The sequence below is a fragment of the Lactuca sativa genome, chromosome 3, assembly GCF_002870075.4.
Source record: "Lactuca sativa cultivar Salinas chromosome 3, Lsat_Salinas_v11, whole genome shotgun sequence".
In the NCBI taxonomy this organism is placed as follows: domain Eukaryota; kingdom Viridiplantae; phylum Streptophyta; class Magnoliopsida; order Asterales; family Asteraceae; genus Lactuca; species Lactuca sativa.
The window spans coordinates 160,825,421-160,844,246 of record NC_056625.2 but is presented as its reverse complement, the minus strand read 5'-3'; the positions used below and the strand labels follow the sequence as shown (position 1 = coordinate 160,844,246).

The following is an 18,826-nucleotide window of genomic DNA, read 5'->3' as shown; positions in this document are numbered from 1 at the left end:
TGGAGAACTTACTAAGGTTTGTGCTTACTGGTTTAAGTTTGAATTGTTTCAAGTTGTTCCGATAACAAGGGGAATGCCACGACCTAATTGCTTCATATCCATGGATATATATCTTTGGAGATTCCACACTTTTGAATTTTGATTCTATTATCTTTTGATACTTTGATTTGGTTATGGGTTGTCAAATAAAAACAAATGGTTACTTTCTTATTTTTGAGAATGAGAATGAAATGATTACTTTTATTTAAAAATAAAAATCTTGGCTGGAAATTTTTGATGTTACACATGCTCTAACAATGCTAGAGCAATCTTGGAATTGGCATACTTAAGAGTACCCGGTCAACTCCTTTTGATTAGATTCTGATGGGATAAAACCTAGTCTACCTTAATAAATAAGAATGATTTTGCCACATGTCCTTCTCTCATTCAATTTGCCAAATGTCATTTTGTCATAATTTAAAGATATATTTATTTTCCACTTGTCATTTATTTCATTTTCCATTTCTAATATATTATTAATTAGTTTCCATAAATTAAACCTACCATAATGATATTAATTTCAAATTTTAAATTTTAAATTTCAATTTCAATTTCAAATAAATTTACAATTTAAACCTTTGTTTTTAACATTTTGTTATAATTAACCTGTTTAGTATACGGGTCTGATAACTAAACAATAATTTTAATTTATTTATTTTTTGCATGTTTTTTTTCTCATAATTTTTATTTATTTCAAATTTCGAATTCAAATAAACTTCTCATTTAATCGTTTCTATTTAACATTTTGTTTTAATCAACCCGTATAATATACGGGTTTCACAACTAGTTTACTAATATGTATATTAAGGATATCTCCTAAAGATATTATGTTTTTATATAAGTTAAAGATATTATTGTAATATTTATTCTGTAACGATCATTTCCTAAATTATTTCATTTATATATTATTAATAAAATATCATCGACAAAGTGTGGTGATTTTGTGAAACCTACGCTTATCAATATAGCCTCATATTTTCATCTCGAATCCGTCAAAATTCATTACAAAAATTGGGAATCGGAATTTATTTGACATTCGTCACCACTTACTTGGTAGTATTGAATTCTAACATAAATCGTGGTATGTAAAATCAAATCGTGATATTACTGAACAACATAAAAATTTCATCATTTATCTTGCAACAGAAAATATAGAATTGAACTCTATGTTAGCATTTTGAATCTAATCTATAACGTTCTTAAGATTCCACCATTGTGTGCGCAACTTTAAAAGTGATAATATAGTCTAACGTTTGTCTTTTGATATAGTACGTGGCTAATAGCAAAAAGCTAATGATACATAATTGGCTATCCATAATCTCTAACTGCTAGCTATCTTTTTGTTTTAATATTTGGCATCAGATTAGGTATCAACGGAGAGCTTCCGTTGCTTAGAGACTCTTAAGCTTGCTGAAAAACTAGAATTTAGCTAATAAGGTAAGCTGCCATAACCTATTATTTTGTTTTACCAAACAACAAACCAATAGTCCATTCTTTTTTGCATTCTTTTCCAATTAATAGTGTGATAGTATACTTCAAACACAAAACCAATGTGCCACGAGATGAGGAAACAAGTTTTAAATGATAATGACGGATGGAAGTCATACTTTCAACTATCTTGGAAGGTTCCATCATTTTATTATTAAATATTCTTTATTACACCATTAAAGTCGTAGTAAAAATATAAGTACTATAATAACGAGAACAAGAAAAAGTACTCTATCTCTTGCATACGACGCCTCGCCCATCTATACCGCTTTGGCAACTCAAGCTTGGCAACTGCAAGTTAAGTGAGGAATCGTCTTCCTCGGTGCTCTTAAACTTAGCAACAGAACAATCAGTCGCAAATGAATCTGTACTCACAAACTTACTATATCCTCCCATCACAGGCATTAACACCCCCATCTTCACCTTGCTCACATAGTTATTCCTATAAGTCTGTCCCAGAACTCCATCCACTTCGTTACTTAACGAGAAGAACTTGAACTTGAGATCAAGATGAGCAAAGCAATCGTCATTGGTTATATCATAATTATGGATTCTTGATTCTTCATTTGTTATTGGAACAACTTTGGCTGTGATCCTGAAGAGGTTTTCAACTTCAACAACGATATGGTTGGTGTCATGAATCCTAGTGATTGATGTCGTAAAAGATTGCCATTTGGCACCTTCGCTTTTTGGGATAAAGATGTTTTCCCCGTCAAATGTAACAGAGATACGGTCAATTGTGTCATCCCAAGAAGAAGTCTTTTGAGCACTGATTTGTACTTTGTGGTTGTCGAAAAGAACCCCGATAGATTGGACCCAAGTAAAGTCTCTGCCCATGTTTTTGTTTCTCTTCCCAATGAAGTGGCCATTGATGTGGAGGTTGTTATCGGCAACAAGACAGAAATCTTGATCCTTCTTTCCATGGAAGTAGAAAGTGATGCCGTCACCACCAATGAAACGAGGATCTTGACACACTGCTCCAGGCATATCACAATCTGTAATTTACGATATACAAGCACTTATGAGATTCATTGATAGTTGTTTAAACGTAACATTTAACCATAGCATGTATTAATTTGTAAATGATGGAATTAAACCTCATTAGATAATATCAATATGACTCTTGAATACTCCCTCCGTCCCAATATTATTGTTCACAGACAAAAAACACACAGATTAAGAAAAGCACTAATTACCACTAACTTTATATAATAAAAGGACAGTTTTGTCATTACTTTGCATTTAATATTCCATTAAATGCTTAGTTGGTTAAGTAATAATGAAAGAGTATTTTGGTAAAAATGTTATTTATTTTTAGATGTGGACTATTATTTTGGGACAAACCAAAAAGAAAAGATGGACTATAATTTTGGAGGGAGTATTTAGTAGAGAAAATGACTAACGTCTAACGAGCCCAACGAAGTTTCAAACCGTTAAAAAAATCTCAATTATGTTTTGTCTGTTCAGAAAAACCCAACAAACTTAACATTTGTCTAAAAAAGCTCAAAAAAGCTCAACTATGTTACATTCTTATTCAATTCTATGGAAATCACCATATTGGGAAAATAATTTGTAAGACTAACGAAGTTTTAAAACCGTTCAAAAAACCTTATTTTGTCTCATCAAAAAAAGCCCAATGAATTTAACATTTTGAACAAACAAAAAATGATTGAGATTTTTTGAACGGTTTGGAAACTTCGTTGGGTTTTTTTAGACAAAGGTTAAATTCGTTGAGTTTTCTTGAAAAGATAAAACATTATTTAGGTTTTTTGAACTGTTTGAAAACTTAGTTCGTCATTTTCCCTATTTAGTATTTAACTATTTATAAATAAAATGAAAAAATAGAGTTATGAAGGACTTACTACAAACTGGCTTGCAAGAAACACAATCAACTTCACATTGACCAGGACAAGAAGCAGGGCAGAGATGCTCGGATGCATAACATTTTGGGTAATTGTGGTTTTTGCATTTGACTTTCTTTGGTTTCGAAGGTGGAGTAGACCATGTAGGAGTTGCAGGTGAGGATGGTGTTGGTGGTGTCAAATCTTTTTGTGGTGCAGGGGTGGTTGGAGGTGGTGAGGATGGTGTTGGAGTTGGAGGTGTGGACTCTTCTGGTGGTGATGGGGTTGTGGGAGAGGGTGTGGATGGTGTTGGTGTTGGAGGTGTGGACTTTGGCGGTGAAGGGGTGGTGGTGGGAGGTGGTGAGGATGTTGGTGGTGTTGGAGGTGTGGACTCTGTTGGTGGTGAAGGGGTGGTGGTGGGAGGTGGTGAGTAAGGTGTTGGTGTTGGAGGTGTGTACACTGGTGGTGATGGTGTAATGTCGCCACCACAAACAGGTTTGCACGATTGACAATTAACAGTGCAGCTATCTGGACAAAACTTAGGACAAACATGCACTAAGTTATGACATTCTTTGTAACTCGGGTCCTTACAAGTTGCATGGCTAGGGTTGTTAATTCCAGGTGGTGTTTGGGCCTCAGCAAGAGCCACCAGTATGAATATCACAACTAACATAACATGACAAACCAACGACTGAGTCATTACAACCCAGACGTAAAACGCTAAATAGATCTTGAATTTAGATTGTAATTAATGTAACCGTATAGTGAATTGTTGTCTATGTATTGAATTGGACAATTGGTGCTTATTGACACTGATATTCTCCATATATATAGTTAAATGAATGCATGAACCTCCATAATCTATATATTAAGCTATATATTAAGTAGTAATTAAGTACCTTCGGTTCAAGGTATCTTTCAAACCCCTTCATACTACTTTTAGTGTATATATGGCATCCCTCGCACATGCAACACTTTCTACAAACAGAATCCAACTTGTTAGATATTCCACCAATGTTAACGAACAATCAGAATGAAACCAATCGCGACTGTTGCATCGCAAGCATTTAGTGAAGCAAATGTTTAGTATTACCTATGACAAAAGGAGGTTTATGGTAATCTTTAGAAAATTAAAGTTGTAGGGTAGTTTGTGAACCCAAGTCGGTTATAGAATGAGTGAGTTTTAACCCATTTCGATCAATAAAAAAAGAGTTCCTACCGCTATATGTTTTAATGGGTCGCGAATAGGTAAGTAAAGTTAGCATGTACAGTAATAAAAATGAAATGAGTCAAGCTATCAAAATGTCATCCAAAATAGACTGAATTATTCACCATCTTTAAAATCATTTTATTTATAATATTGGATAGCATGTAATTGAAATGAAATGAGTCAAACTAGCAAAATGTCACCCCAAATATACTGATCAATTATTTACCAATTCTAAAATCATTGTATTTAAAAATTTGGATATCACTATCTCAATTGGTGGTAGTGTTTATAATTAATATTTAAGAATTAAGATATTAGTTGTTTACGGAACTTACAAAAGATGGTCAACAGAATTGTTGAAATGTTATCCCGACGGACCCCTACTTACGATACCAGACTTTAAGATAAGAAAGATGACAAACTTTAAATTGAGGCTTCAAAAAATCTCAACATGTTGACGTAAGTTGCAATACGAAGCGATCCTTTTTCTATCTACATTGACTTCCATGAGTACCATCTCCAAGTAAGAGTCATCTCATATTATATTTACTCATAGAATATGTTCACTAAGGCATCTTAGTTTCACATGCTCATCAAAGTCAAAGTCATCCCATAAAAACCAAATGCTTTTTTTTTTATTTTTTATTTTTTTTTTATCTTACACGTACAAGTGTTTTTTTTTAGAATATGACTATTACAAAAAACCGATCAACATTCTAATAAGCGGAATAAAAAAGTTTTATAAAAATATATTTGGTAGCCAACATGTTTGGTTGGTTATACCCCGTGAATTAAGTAATCACGTTACATTACTAGAATATTTGAATTTAGCTAAAACAAATTTCCGACGAATTTGTTTTGTTGGAAATATCCGTCTAGTTTCCTACAAACTTACAACAAAAATAGAATTTAAAAAAATTCCAACAAATTCCCTACGGAATTAGATACCATACAGAGTCAGTTAGAAGCGTGTTGGAAGTTTCCTACAAAATACTAACAAACAATTAATTAATATTTAAAATTAAAAATCTGTTGGAACTTGATACGAAATATAGTAGCGGGAATAAAAGTTTTTTCTCATCTTTTCTTTTTGATTTTCCCTCCTCCTTTTGCCTTCCCTCTTTTTTAATATTATCATTTTAATAAATATACTAATTAAAAATTCATATTATTATTAATATAAATATAATAATTATTATTTAATATTGATATTAATGTAAATATAACAAATAATAATATTTTTTTTATTGTTATTGTTATTATTTTCTTATCGATTTTATTTTAATTAATATTTTTAATATATAAATATATTATTTTATTAATATTAGGCTTATTATAATTATTATTATTATTACTATTATTATTATTATTATTATTATTATTATTATTGTTGATGTTGTTGTTGTTGTTATAATATTAGGTTTACCATATGCATAACTAATTAACTAAGACATACAAAATATGTACACATACTAATAATAAAAAAATTAAACAATAATAAAGCTATTATATATATATATATATATATATATATATATATATATATATATATATATATATATATATATATATATATATATATATATATATATATATATATATAAACTTTGTTCCCTTATTAATAGTAAAGTTGCATGTTTTTTTGTTAATTTTGCCTTTTATTTTTTTAGCTATTTTAACACTTTTGGTCATTTTAATAAAAAAATTTATATTTTTAGGAACCTTTTAATATTAAAAAGTTTATGTTTTTTGTCAACTTTGCCCCTCATTTTTAGACATTTTGACACTTTTGGTCATTTCAATAAAAAAATTTACATTCCTTAGGAACTTTTTAATATTCAAAGTTTGGCCACAAAACTTTAAGGAATTGACAAATTTAGTCCCTTTTCTAAAAACTTGCTAAGTCCAACCCCTTTACTTCTTTAACCATTTTGACACTTTTGGTCCTTACAATCAAAGCTTTTATATTTTTTCATAAAAAACATAAAAAACGGCCAGACGCAAAGCCCGGGTTTTTCCGCTAGTTATAATAATAAAACTATTAATAATAAATCTAATATCATATTTATGTAACCACATATATATATATATATATATATATATATATATATATATATATATATATATATATATATATATATATATATATATATATATATATAGCTAGGTTCAAATGTTTCTAGCAACTATTGTGTGCATGAAAATTAGAAAAAAACAAATCATTAAATAAATCATTTAAGGGTATTATAGTAATCTTTGCATAGTTAATTATGGTAGATCAACAACAATTCCTTATATCACGCAAGAAGCAAAGATAAATATAAAACATTAGCCCTAAATCGATTTCACCGCTTCCCACCACCCCTGTAAATCGATTGAAAACAACGTCGGAGAGGACACCTTCAAAGGACGGTAATACCATTTTTTTCTTCTTCTCTCTTCCACAATTGCCACTTCCATATTTGATAAAATAATCAATTGAAGATTAATTGTTTGATTGAAGATTCATATTTTCGCTCAGCTAGAAACCAAAAGACTCAGGTGAAGATCTATGTCTCGTATTCAACAAGTAGCCATGGCGACTGAAGTTCAGAGGATAATGACCCACCTTATCGTACATATTCTTTCCTTCTCCAAAACCAACTTAATTAACTGGCAACCCTAATTGATTTCCCGTATTTTCACTTTTATTTGAAGTTACGACTAATAGAATCTTTAACTCTTTCCTCTTAATTCTAGAACCTAATATTCAGATTCCTTCAAAGTGTAAGATCTACTTACATTTTGAAATTCATTCAATGGTTTGTTTGGACGAATTGGATGATTTTCTGAGTTTTATGTTGTGTATGAAACAGAAAGCGCATATCCAGATATGGCTGATTATAATTTCGTATGTTTGGTTGTTTGATGTAGGGGTTTGATGAGTACATGAATTTGGTTCTTGAGGATGCAGAGGAAGTCAGTATAAAGAAGAAAACCAGAAAGGCTCTAGGTCAGTTAGCTTGAATATCCTTTTTTCTATCTTCCTCATGATTATCCTTCTTTCTATCTTTTCTGCCTAATAACCGATGCCTCATACATATGATGCATTCCAACTGCTCGATGAAATGCCAGTAAGAAGTTTGATTAGTCCTGTGTAAGACACGTGTTGCTTTTATGTTAAAGTATACTCAAATCCAACTTCAAAATGTCTTTTTCTCTCTTTGTAGCCACAGTAAGAGCTGCATTTTGATTGTCAATGTCAAACATGAAACTTTTCAATTGGGAAATAGTCAAATAGTGTTTGATCTATAGTTATTACTATAAAAAGAGTTACACTTTGTTTCTTGATATCTTATATGTATAGCTCTGAAAGATCTATAACTTTTTCTTTTTACATTGCATAATAGAGAATCACTATGCTATGTGTAGCAACCAAACTCACAAGAAGTGCACTATCTTCAGCTGAAAATCATTCATCATTCTTCAGAAAACAGTCATTCTTCACCAATTATGTGGGAAGAGAGTCTGGAATAAAGCATTCCATTCCAGGGGACTATCATAAATGGGTTTCAATTCCCACCCATAACTTTTCAAGCTTTGCTTATGGCTTCACTCCATTGAAGCACAAGCCATTAGAATCCCTCATTAATGTTGAGAGAGAAAAGCTTCAAACTCTAGAGGATCTAGCTTCAATTTAGGATGATGTATGTTTCTTTCACTTGGTGATCTCTTTCAATTTGAATCTCATTAGTTTTCATGAATTATCTTTTTTCTTAATTTTAATTTCCAATTATGTGTTACTTGGATTGGTTCATATTAGAATGCAAACACATGTTCATTCTATGAGAATATAAGTATTACATAAAACATGTGTTGCTAGTAATTTTGACAGAATACATTTATACATGCTTTAGAATGTTTATCGTATAGAAAAAATAATATGATTTAAGTGAATTCTGTTATATATTCTGTTAGAATTTATTTATATATATGCATTATGTTAGAATGTCTTCTAAGAATGTTTTTTAATAACAAATATTTTTGTTTAACTGGTAATGCTAACGAGTAATGTATTCTGTTAGAATTTATTTATATATATATATATGCATTCTGTTAGAATGTCTTATGAGAATGTTTATTAACAACAAATATTTTTGTTTAACTGGTAATACTAACGTAAAACTAACGAGTAATGTATCTTATTCTTTAAGAATTGCATGGAGAATGAATTCAATATTGATCATACAAAGAGAAATATTTGGAATCGAGTTCAACAACAAGTATATATGCGAAACTCAAGTGGATTATATGGACCACTGAATTCAAGAATGAATTCAAGAATGCTATTTTTTAAGAATTTTATTCATTTTTGATGATATTCTGTTAGAATATGTATAAATATATTAAAATGTATAAGGATATTAGTCTGTAAGAATATGTATGAATTTGTATGTTATTTCGGATGTGTATTAAGAATAAAATCATAGACCCAACTTGGATGTATATGAATAATAATCTAGAATTCTTAAATCAGTTTAATTATCAAAAATACCTGTATTGGAAATATATTCTGCAACAATAAGATCGAAAATATATTTATTAGTTTATGGTTGGCATTCAGTCATTCTGACAGAATAAAATCGGATTTTTAAATTTGAATTAATTTAAAAAATTCAGATTTTTTAAAATAAGGGAATTAAGGTTCCCTTAAAATTTGAAAATTTCCTTTTTTAAAATAGGTTAATTGACTAAAATGCCCTTTTGCTGAAATTTGGGTGATTATATGATACATGCTACCCTATTGTAATATCATAGACCCTCAGATCATGATTGTTGATTCTATTCATCCGGTGGTCCAGATTTGTGCATTCTGGCACACAATAGTTAGTAAAAACAAAATAATCTAAGCCTATATATATATATATATATATATATATATATATATATATATATATATATATATATATATATATATATATTTTGCTTTCGTTGGAAATTTGTCGGAAAGTTCCGACGAAATTCCCACAAATTCCAAAAACTTACTTCTTTCTCGTTTACTCTCGCAGTTCTTACTTCTTTATCTTACAGAAAAAAAGGATCAGCCATTCTCCCCAAACCATGGTCGGCGTCTACCCAAATCACCTTTAGCCACCGCCGATTTTTCCCACTACACAACCGTTGCTGCGATAAACCACCATCATAGATGCTTTACACAGGCGGTGTCTCAGTTGTCGGCGTTTCTTCCCACTGTTGCTGCATCAAACGGCCATCACAACCGCTTCACATCGGCACTGTCTCTGTTGCTGCAACCAATAACCTCTAGACCACCACTAGTTTCTGCTGCTGGTGACTTTAGGTCAGTTGCTTGCTATCACCTCCGCCCCTCACCCAACTAATTTATAAATCAGAAAGTATGGATGAATTTAAGTTCGTCTTGTGTCTATTATGTATCACCATCTTCACCATCTTATTAGTACAAACTGTTTCATCTATATGTATCAATTTGTACATGTTTATGCTTGTTTGTGCTTATCAGAATGTTTTAGTATGTATGTATATGAACGCATCACTGTGTGGATGCAATTTATTCTATTATCCTAGTTCTAGACTTGTTTTGTTTAATAATCTATAACTTTCACAATTATATATGAATCTTGTATCCACAATTTAAAAATATTTTATTTTCACAATTATGTATGAATCCTGTATTTATGAATCCATTTCTGTAAAAGCAACTAATTTTCTATCCATTTCTGTAAAAGAAAACTAGAGTTGGAACAACATCCAATACTAATAATTTAAAGCTTTATTTAGAAGGCATTCAAATCGGGTGTAATTAAAAGCTTTAATACATTGATGGATTGATTATTATGATGATATGTTACATTCTAACATTTGCAATATATTAGAATTGTATATCGATAATGGGGCCAAATAGAGAATGGATGTACACAACGAGAGTCAATAGAAATCAGATTTTCAATCTAGAATTTCAATTCTATGTCAAGCAATTCTTGGATTATGCATTTACCAATGCCACATTTGTCAAATATAGAACTCTAAGAAACAGGTTGGTAGTTTCTGAAATTAGATGTCCGTGTACAGTTTGCAAAATCGGATTCAAGTCGAGACAGATGGTTGAATTTGATATATGTCAAAATGGTTTCACGCACAACTATTATAAATGGTGTGCACATTGAGTTATATCCAACACAAAACATGCGCCAATGTTCAAACGCCAAACCATCTCAAGATGTGGGTCAAGAGGACCCTATTGATGTTGGTGTATATAATGGATACCGTGAAATGTTTACAGAAAGCATGCACCAGATTCGTGCCCCTTATCACCAACAAACACCACAAAAACCAAATCAAATTGTCGATACTTTCTTTACCATAATGAGAGAATTCGATGAGCCTTTGTGGGACGGGTGTAAGAAGGCTTCTTCACTATCCGTCACCTTAAGATTGTTACATTGGAAATCAGAATGCAATGTTTCAGACTCGACATTTGATAAAATACTTCCAATTACAGTGGAAGGATTTGTGTAGGGTAAGCATGCTAATACTTTTTTTTTTATTTCTTTTCATATTATTATACATATACTACTCTTTAAAAAAATGGAACACGGATGCGCGGCTGAAAAGATCTGCAAGCGGGAAGAGTAACCGCAATACCGCTGATAGTGGTGGGAAAATAGCAAGACATACTAGGGGTAGTATTAGTTATGATGAGCACTGCATTAGATTTGTAAGTATTCATATCATATAAATTTTAGTAATATCTTCTTTGTTTAACATAAATTACAACATTTATACTTGTGGATAGCAGAAAAAGGGATGACCACCCACATTTTTGGAATTGTTCTTGATCACTCTTTTAGATAAAACATCAAAGAAGAAATATTTTGATGGAGATGTTGAGGGAAATTAGTTTTGCACCGAAAGAGAAAGGGAAGCTTATGTAAGATATCTTTATCATTTTTAGATTTTTTGTCCCAAGTTTTATTACAATAACAATTGTGTTTTATTTCCTTGTAGGAAGCATACTCTCGAGCCTTGCTTGAGAAGTATGAGGATGATTTGGTTGATCACCCGATTGATGATGCTAAATTGTGGGTGAACACCAATTTCACCCAAAGGGAGATAAGTGGTGCTTCGAGTAGTAGTTATATCTATGGAGTTGGATCCTTGGATATAAACTTTTTGTTTAATGGGAAATCATCTGTTGGTGTGGGGGTGTTCATCATCCTCTTGTGGGTCTCAACAGGAGGTATATTTCCTTAATAAACAGATTGTTTATATTATAGACAAAGAAATTACATTACTATAATTAAACACTTTGTGAGACATGAAAACAGTCGCTAATATGTTTATTTCAAAACAGCCAAGAAACTTACACAGAGTATTATGTTGCAATTATGAATGAAAAATGAAGTATCTTGTTATTATGAAGTATGTTGCTATTATGAAGTATTTTACTATTATGAATGAAAACAACCCCTAAATAAATAATTTGTTGTTAGAATTTTGTTAAAATAAAGTGTGTTGCTATTATGGATAAAAAAATAAGTACAAGACCTATATTGGTAGAAAATTAAAGTACATTGTTATTATTGAATATGTTTTTGGTATGTTTCTATAATGGATAAAGAATGTTGATATATTGTTTGTTTGCTAATTATATGTTTGTTTATAGGTTAAGGAGCTACGAACCCAACTTGAAAACGTGGAGTGGGAAAGAGTTTTGATGCAACAAAAACAAGAAATAATGGAACAACAATTGGCTCAACTAATGAGACGATTTGGTAACCCTCCTGAAGACTGATGTTAGTTTTGTTGTTGGAACTTTTTAGTAAGCATGTTGGTGAAGTACAAAAATGTAATTGTTTTGGTGAAGTAGTAGATGGTAACTATCATTTGGATGAAGTATCGAATATTTAGATAATACCTATCATTTTGTGGATATTTAGTAATTACTATCATGTTATTGAAATATTGAATAGTAGTTACCATTTTGGATTTGTATTGAATTATTTGTGTTTATTATTATTGTGGTTGAAAGTGTATATTTGAAGAATTTGTATTTGATTTATAGTTTATTATATAGTTTATGTAGAAACTGCATTATTTATAATTTCATTAATATTCTTAATTTATAGTATTTGAAAAAACTGCAACATAATACCTACAAAAAAAAAACATCGAATTAAACTCTTTTAAAAAGGGAGTCTGTTGGAAATTGTTTTGAAAAATTTGTAGCAATGTTGTTAGAAACATGATTTGTAGGAATTCCGTAGGAAAAAAGGTGCCAAGGAGCCTTGGGAAATCTTATTGGAATTTTGTTGGAATTTCCTACGAAATAGTTTGTAGGAAATATGTCAGACATTTTGTTGGAAGTTTGTAGGAACCTTGTTTCCCACAACCCTTTTTCCAACAAACACTTTTCGTCGATACTTTGTAGCTAAACCTTATTTCCTACAAAATACCAACAATATTCCTTGTATGTAACCAACCATTTTTATAGTAGTGTTACAATAATGACTCACAATTATAAACGTTATAGTACTACCATACCATTTAGGGATGAAATTAAGATTGGTCCAGTAATTTTAATTATCCGAGTTTTACGTATTTTGGATTTGGTACCTTCGGGTACCGGGTAAACTGGGTTTTATATCCAGAACCGAAATTTAAAAGGCCTTTTTATTTTTGCCCCATGCTTGACCATGTGGACTATGTATGTGACTAAAATAAAAAACATCGAGTGCCTATTGTCTGCACCCTCGACCACAAAAGCAAATCCACATCGACATCGTCCTATTTTCTTGTTTTTTCTTCCTTCTTATGTGATCATGAAAATCTATTCACTCCCACTTAAACTTCAAATGAGTTGATAACAATGAAGATACTTACGTAACTTGTTAAGATTTTTTTATTTCAATCTACTATTGTGTTTCAAGTACAATGTTCTAAGTTTGTGATACTATTTATTATAGTTTCAATTTTGTTAATCAAGTTTTATGTTATTATGGTTTTATTGTGTTTATAATTTGATGTAGCTTGATTATTATGATGTGTTTGTTGACAACTTTCAACAAGAAAACAAAAATAAAGAATCAACGATGGGCTCGACAAAATTATCACTAAGATTTTTACTTATGTGAGCAACAATATCAAGATCAAATGAACACAACTGAAGACAATGAGAGCTACGTAGCCTATACGGGGGCATTATTGCATTTGGAATTTATACCAAGAGAACCATCTAAGAATAAATCACTAATGCCTATGTTATTAAGGATATCTGCCCATTCAAATACTGGTGATTTTAATACATTCTTGTGGGACCCAAGTGGCGGAGACTCTTTGGGTCCCATAAACCATCCTTACCTTAAGCAGAAAGTTATAGTGTTTCTCACTATAACGTATACATATGTTAGTAAAGATATATGTCCATTCAAATAGGGATACTGATAATACATTGTTATAGGACTCGGGTGGTGGAGATTCTTCGGGTCCCACAAACTACCCATACATTAAGTGGAAAATTGCAGTGCTTCTAACTGCAACATATACATATGTTAGTAATATTATCTTCCCATTCAAATACTGATGATGATAATAGGTGTAACATTTTCATTTCAAGTAATTTTCCTTTTTTTCCTTAAACTTAAAACCCTTGCATTTTAGTCCCTACCAGATAGATTGGTCGCGGAGGCACCAACGTACGCGGGGGGTACGTGGAGGTACGCAGGATGTACAGTCACCTGGGTAAAACCCTAAATTTTAAGGTTTGTGCCATATTTAAACACCTTAAGTTTCTCTTGGACCTTCTTATGACCAGCCTCCACCTCTCCAAACCCTAAGAACGAAACCTTAATTGCCATTTGAGTGTTTTGAGCTTGGAAGTGAACTTTGAAGGTGTTTTTGGTGATCTTGAAGGAAGAAAAACACTCTGAAGTTTCATTGGTGTGTGTCACAACTAGAAATTTTGTGTCATGTAATCTATACACTCAAGTTAATGTTGAATCAAAAACTTAAGAGCATGTGTGATACCCATTATTATGACATCAAAAACTTCAATCAAATACATCATACAAGTACTACAAATAGTCAACAAACAATTGGAAACCCTAGAAGTTCTTGTTTAGGTCCATTTTGGACTAGGACTTCCTTATTGGACCCAAATGGACCAATAAGCTTCCAATTTGACTATCATGGGCTTAAAACCCTAATTGGGCTCTAGTTGGACCCACAATCGTTTATTTCAACATTTTGGGCCATTTTGGGCCTAGGATGATATGAATTAAAAACTTTGATCCATGAATAACCTAAACTAGTCCAACAAAAATGTAAAAATCATACTATATTCTTTTAGGTTAAAACTCACCCAAACTAACTCTAATATTGGGCTTAGGGGCAAAAAGCCCAAATTTTCCTTTTTCCTTCAAGATTCTCGGCCCAAGGCCCAAGTCCAAGAAGAAATGGAGAAGTGTTGACTATTTGCATGCCACCTCACTTATATCCAACATGTTTCCATGCACCTCTCATACTTTTAGGAACATATCACTTCAAAGATCACTTCTTCTTTCCCTCTCTCACTCTCGGCCGAAACACACACACACACATACACAAATCTCTCACAAATTCTCTCTAGAATACTCAAGAACTCATCCCTCCTCTCCATTCAAAAATCTCGAAAATTAAGAGGCTTTCAAGAGGATATTTCCACAAACTCTTCATCTAAGGTAAGGTTATGCTTGGATCTATGACTTAGATTCTTTGTTTTATCAAAATCTCTTCCTAATCCATGCAAAAATCGTGATCTTACATCCTAGAACCACCTCAAACTCGAGATCTTCAAGAAAAGGGTGCTAAGGCCAAAAATCACCAAGTTTTCTTCCATCTTTTCTTCAAAAACCGAAACCACACCCTAAGGTGAGCTTCATACCCCCTATTTTTCTGTTTTATAAGTTTTGTGGGGGGGGGGGGGGGGAATACAAGTGAAAGTGTAGATCTATATGTGTTTTGTATGCCTTGTATGATTTCTATGCTTATATGTGTGTTTTTGTGTGTTTATAATGTTGGATCTAGCCATAAACCCCTAAAAATCGAGATATACTTTATGTTAAATGATACTAGCATCAAATATATTTCTACATACAAAGTGTTCCAAGAAAAATAGCTAAATGGCTTAATAACATTTTATTTGGGCTAAAAACTCAATTTTTGGACATAAAATGTTAAAAATATAAAGTTAAAGGGCCCAAAACGAAATATTTCGAATTCTGATGGATGAGATGAATCAAAACAGTTCCCATAATGTATTTTCTGAAAATATACCCTTTTGGAGGATTAAAAACATAAATTTCAAGCTTAATGGGCTAAAAATGACATTTTCGGCCCAATAGGGCCCAATATGCGAAATTTTCTGTTTTGAAGGGCCAAAACTGTGTTTTTCTGTAAAACAGTGGACTACTAGTGTTCCAAGTCTTTTTCTAAGGTTTAAAATGCTTTTCAAATTTAAAAAGGACCAAAGTTGCAAAAAATTTCCAATTTGGGCCAAAATTGTAAAAATTGCGAAAAAGAGGGGTTATAACCGAGAAAACTGTATTTTCAGGGACTAAAACTGTTTTCAACTAAAAATGTGCTGAAAAATATCAATTCCAATAAGTTTTGATGTTAAAATGCCAAGAAAAATAGTTTAAGGACTAAACCGAAAATTTATTTATGCAAAGTGTTGAAAAAGTAAATTTACAAAATAAAGAGGGGCTGAAAACAGAAAATTTTCAAGGCTAATTCAATACACCCATCGTGATCAAATATTGGCACCGCGACTACCGACGAAATACAATACATAACAATACCAAAAATCGTTGTTAAACGAATTGATTCGGTCTCGAATCAATAACAACCCGAAACTACTAACACGGCGATAACTCGATTCACACAAGTAACATTTGGGAATTTAATACACACGTGAGAGTGCACAGACGTCGACGCACCATCTTTGGGCCCCAAAGTGTAAAATCTTATTTGTTGGGCCTAGCTAGCCCAATGACTTGATCTTAAGGCCCGAAGACTTCTACCTTACGAGTTGTTGGGTCTTACATGATCTAACACAGCGTAAAAGGACTTTCAATGGCTTTTATACTATTGGTCCCCAAGGGACCTTTGGTACTGCTAGTAAAGTCGGTTATTTTAATGCGAGGCGGGTCAAGGGCCCCTCGTACTCTTTTTTTATCCCCAACCGGCTAATGGAGTTATCGAGGTCTTCGTGCCCTATTTCTCTTCGGATGTGGGATTACTCGAAGTCAGGACGGTTGGATTACGTGAATAGTACGGACGACGCCTACGGGATCGTTAGTATAGTTGTAAACTGGTCGTTTGCATAACATGTGTTTATAGCAATTCACGATGCGCAATAATCCGACGTCGCCTGGAATTAATGACTTCACACGCCGCGATGGTTTTATTTTCAACTTCATGGAATTCAAAGAATTAGGAAAACATCGGGTTTTCCTAGGGTTTTACAATACATACAGTTTCGAAATGTACACAAGCATAATGAACATTTTTTTTTACAACTATAGAAACAAACAAGCATACTTATGGATCTTCACAAACGTTTTCAAAAACTCTTTTCAGAAAATATCGGATTTTCTGGTGGTTTTCAAAATAATACAAAACGTTGCTTTTCAAATACCACTTATGAACTCACCAACATTTCATATGTTGACGTTTTTCAAAATACTTGTATTCTCAGGTAACAAGTGAACCAAAGGAAAATGTACTCAGTGATGGCTTGCAGTTTATTTATTTATGAATCGAACAATTTATTTTTGGGAATGTAATGTTTAAACAATGTACTCAATGTAAACTTTATCGGTTGTACTATATTAATGCATGGTGACGAATGATGTTACGTTTCATATATATTCAATGTTATGGTATTCAATTAAGTCACGACAGCCCTCGGACGTTTTCGCTGTCTGGTTCGGGGGTGTGACAGGTTGGTATCAGAGCTTTGTTTATAGTGAACTAGCATATCTAGCCACACATTGATATGCATCTATAAACCAAAAAGAGGGACTAACATAACTCTGAACAAAACAAGTAAATAAAACACCCTTGCTTGCATTAGGTATAAGAACATGACGCCGGACCAAACACAATAATGCTAGTATCTCGGTTAATTCAGGACTGTTCTTAGTGGTACCAAGGAGTGGATGTAGCCTGATCAACTACATTCTCTCCAAAGTAAAACTAACACACACCCTGATGAGATCGGGATAGCTAGGGAACCTAAAACTATACCCTTTTAGCACCAAAAAGAGAACGCCTGTTTAAGCTTATGCAATAACCGTAGCGCCTTAGGAATAACGTTAGCGTATGTACACACTCTCGCAGACAGCATGGCTGGTTTTCATCATCCCGGGGATCCCTACTTCCCTAACCAGGGAAACAACGGATGGCTAGAGGAGGAAGAGCCTGAAGAGGAACCTGAGGAAGACCCCGAAGAGGAATCTGACGGGGAACCGGAGGCAGAAGTCGAGGGCGAGCCTGCCGAACCCGAAGAAGACGAAGAGAATTTCGAAGAGGAACCCGATGACAGCGAAGGGGGTGATTCGGACGCAGAGTCCGAGGTCATCAACCCCCCTTACCCGATCAGGGTGCCTGCTTACCGTGTGGGCCCCACTGGTCCTACCCCTCCTTGGGGCATTGATGTTTGGAGATGGAGTAGACATCAGGGACAGCGACCTCCGTTCGACATGTCACGTGAGTTCTTTGACCTGAGGGACGGAGGACCGGCCGACCGAGCCCTACCGGTCATGGTGAGACGATTACGGGACACCGGCGACCTTGCTCAGGGCACTGCTGATCAGGTACGCCAGCTGTGGACTAGGGTCAAGCGTGCGGAACAGGAGACGCGTGACGTCCTTCGGGAGTTTCACATGAGGCAGGTAAGGTGGGAGTCTCGACTTCAGGACGCAGAACGCTTGGTGGCTCGTCTTCAGGGAGCATCCACATCCTCGGCACCACCTCCGAACGCAGCTCATCGCGGTTAGGGATAGACTATGCTATGTACTCCGACTCTATGTTTAAGTGACTACACTACTCATAGAGCCGTTATGTTGTCGAATTAGTGTAACTCATGTATGCTCTTACGAGCAAAATTTTCTGGTATCAAATGCGGATAATATTAATGAACTTTTACGTGCTTTGCTGTGATATTACAAATTACTATGTGTTAAGAATTTAT

At 33.2% G+C, this 18,826-nt stretch overlaps 1 protein-coding gene across 1 annotated transcript; it reads right to left on the bottom strand.

Annotated features, from left to right (window-relative positions):
* Positions 1-1,647: 1,647 nt before the first annotated feature.
* LOC111904725 (uncharacterized) lies at positions 1,648-4,137 on the bottom strand. The gene is made up of 2 exons (XM_023900456.2): positions 3,390-4,137; positions 1,648-2,522 (listed from the first exon to the last, which is right to left on the bottom strand). The coding sequence occupies exons 1-2, from the start codon at positions 4,066-4,068 to the stop codon at positions 1,759-1,761; spliced, it is 1,443 nt and encodes a 480-aa protein (XP_023756224.1). The 5' UTR covers positions 4,069-4,137; the 3' UTR covers positions 1,648-1,758.
* Positions 4,138-18,826: the final 14,689 nt, after the last annotated feature.

What these genes read in the sequence shown, in the direction of transcription:
- LOC111904725 (XM_023900456.2), bottom strand. Translation starts at nt 4,068, where the DNA reads ATGACTCAGTCGTTGGTTTGTCATGTTATGTTAGTTGTGATATTCATA. An exon ending in TTCTTGCAAGCCAGTTTGTA is followed by an intron (nt 2,523 to 3,389) that starts GTAAGTCCTTCA and finishes CGTAAATTACAG; the next exon opens with ATTGTGATATGCCTGGAGCA.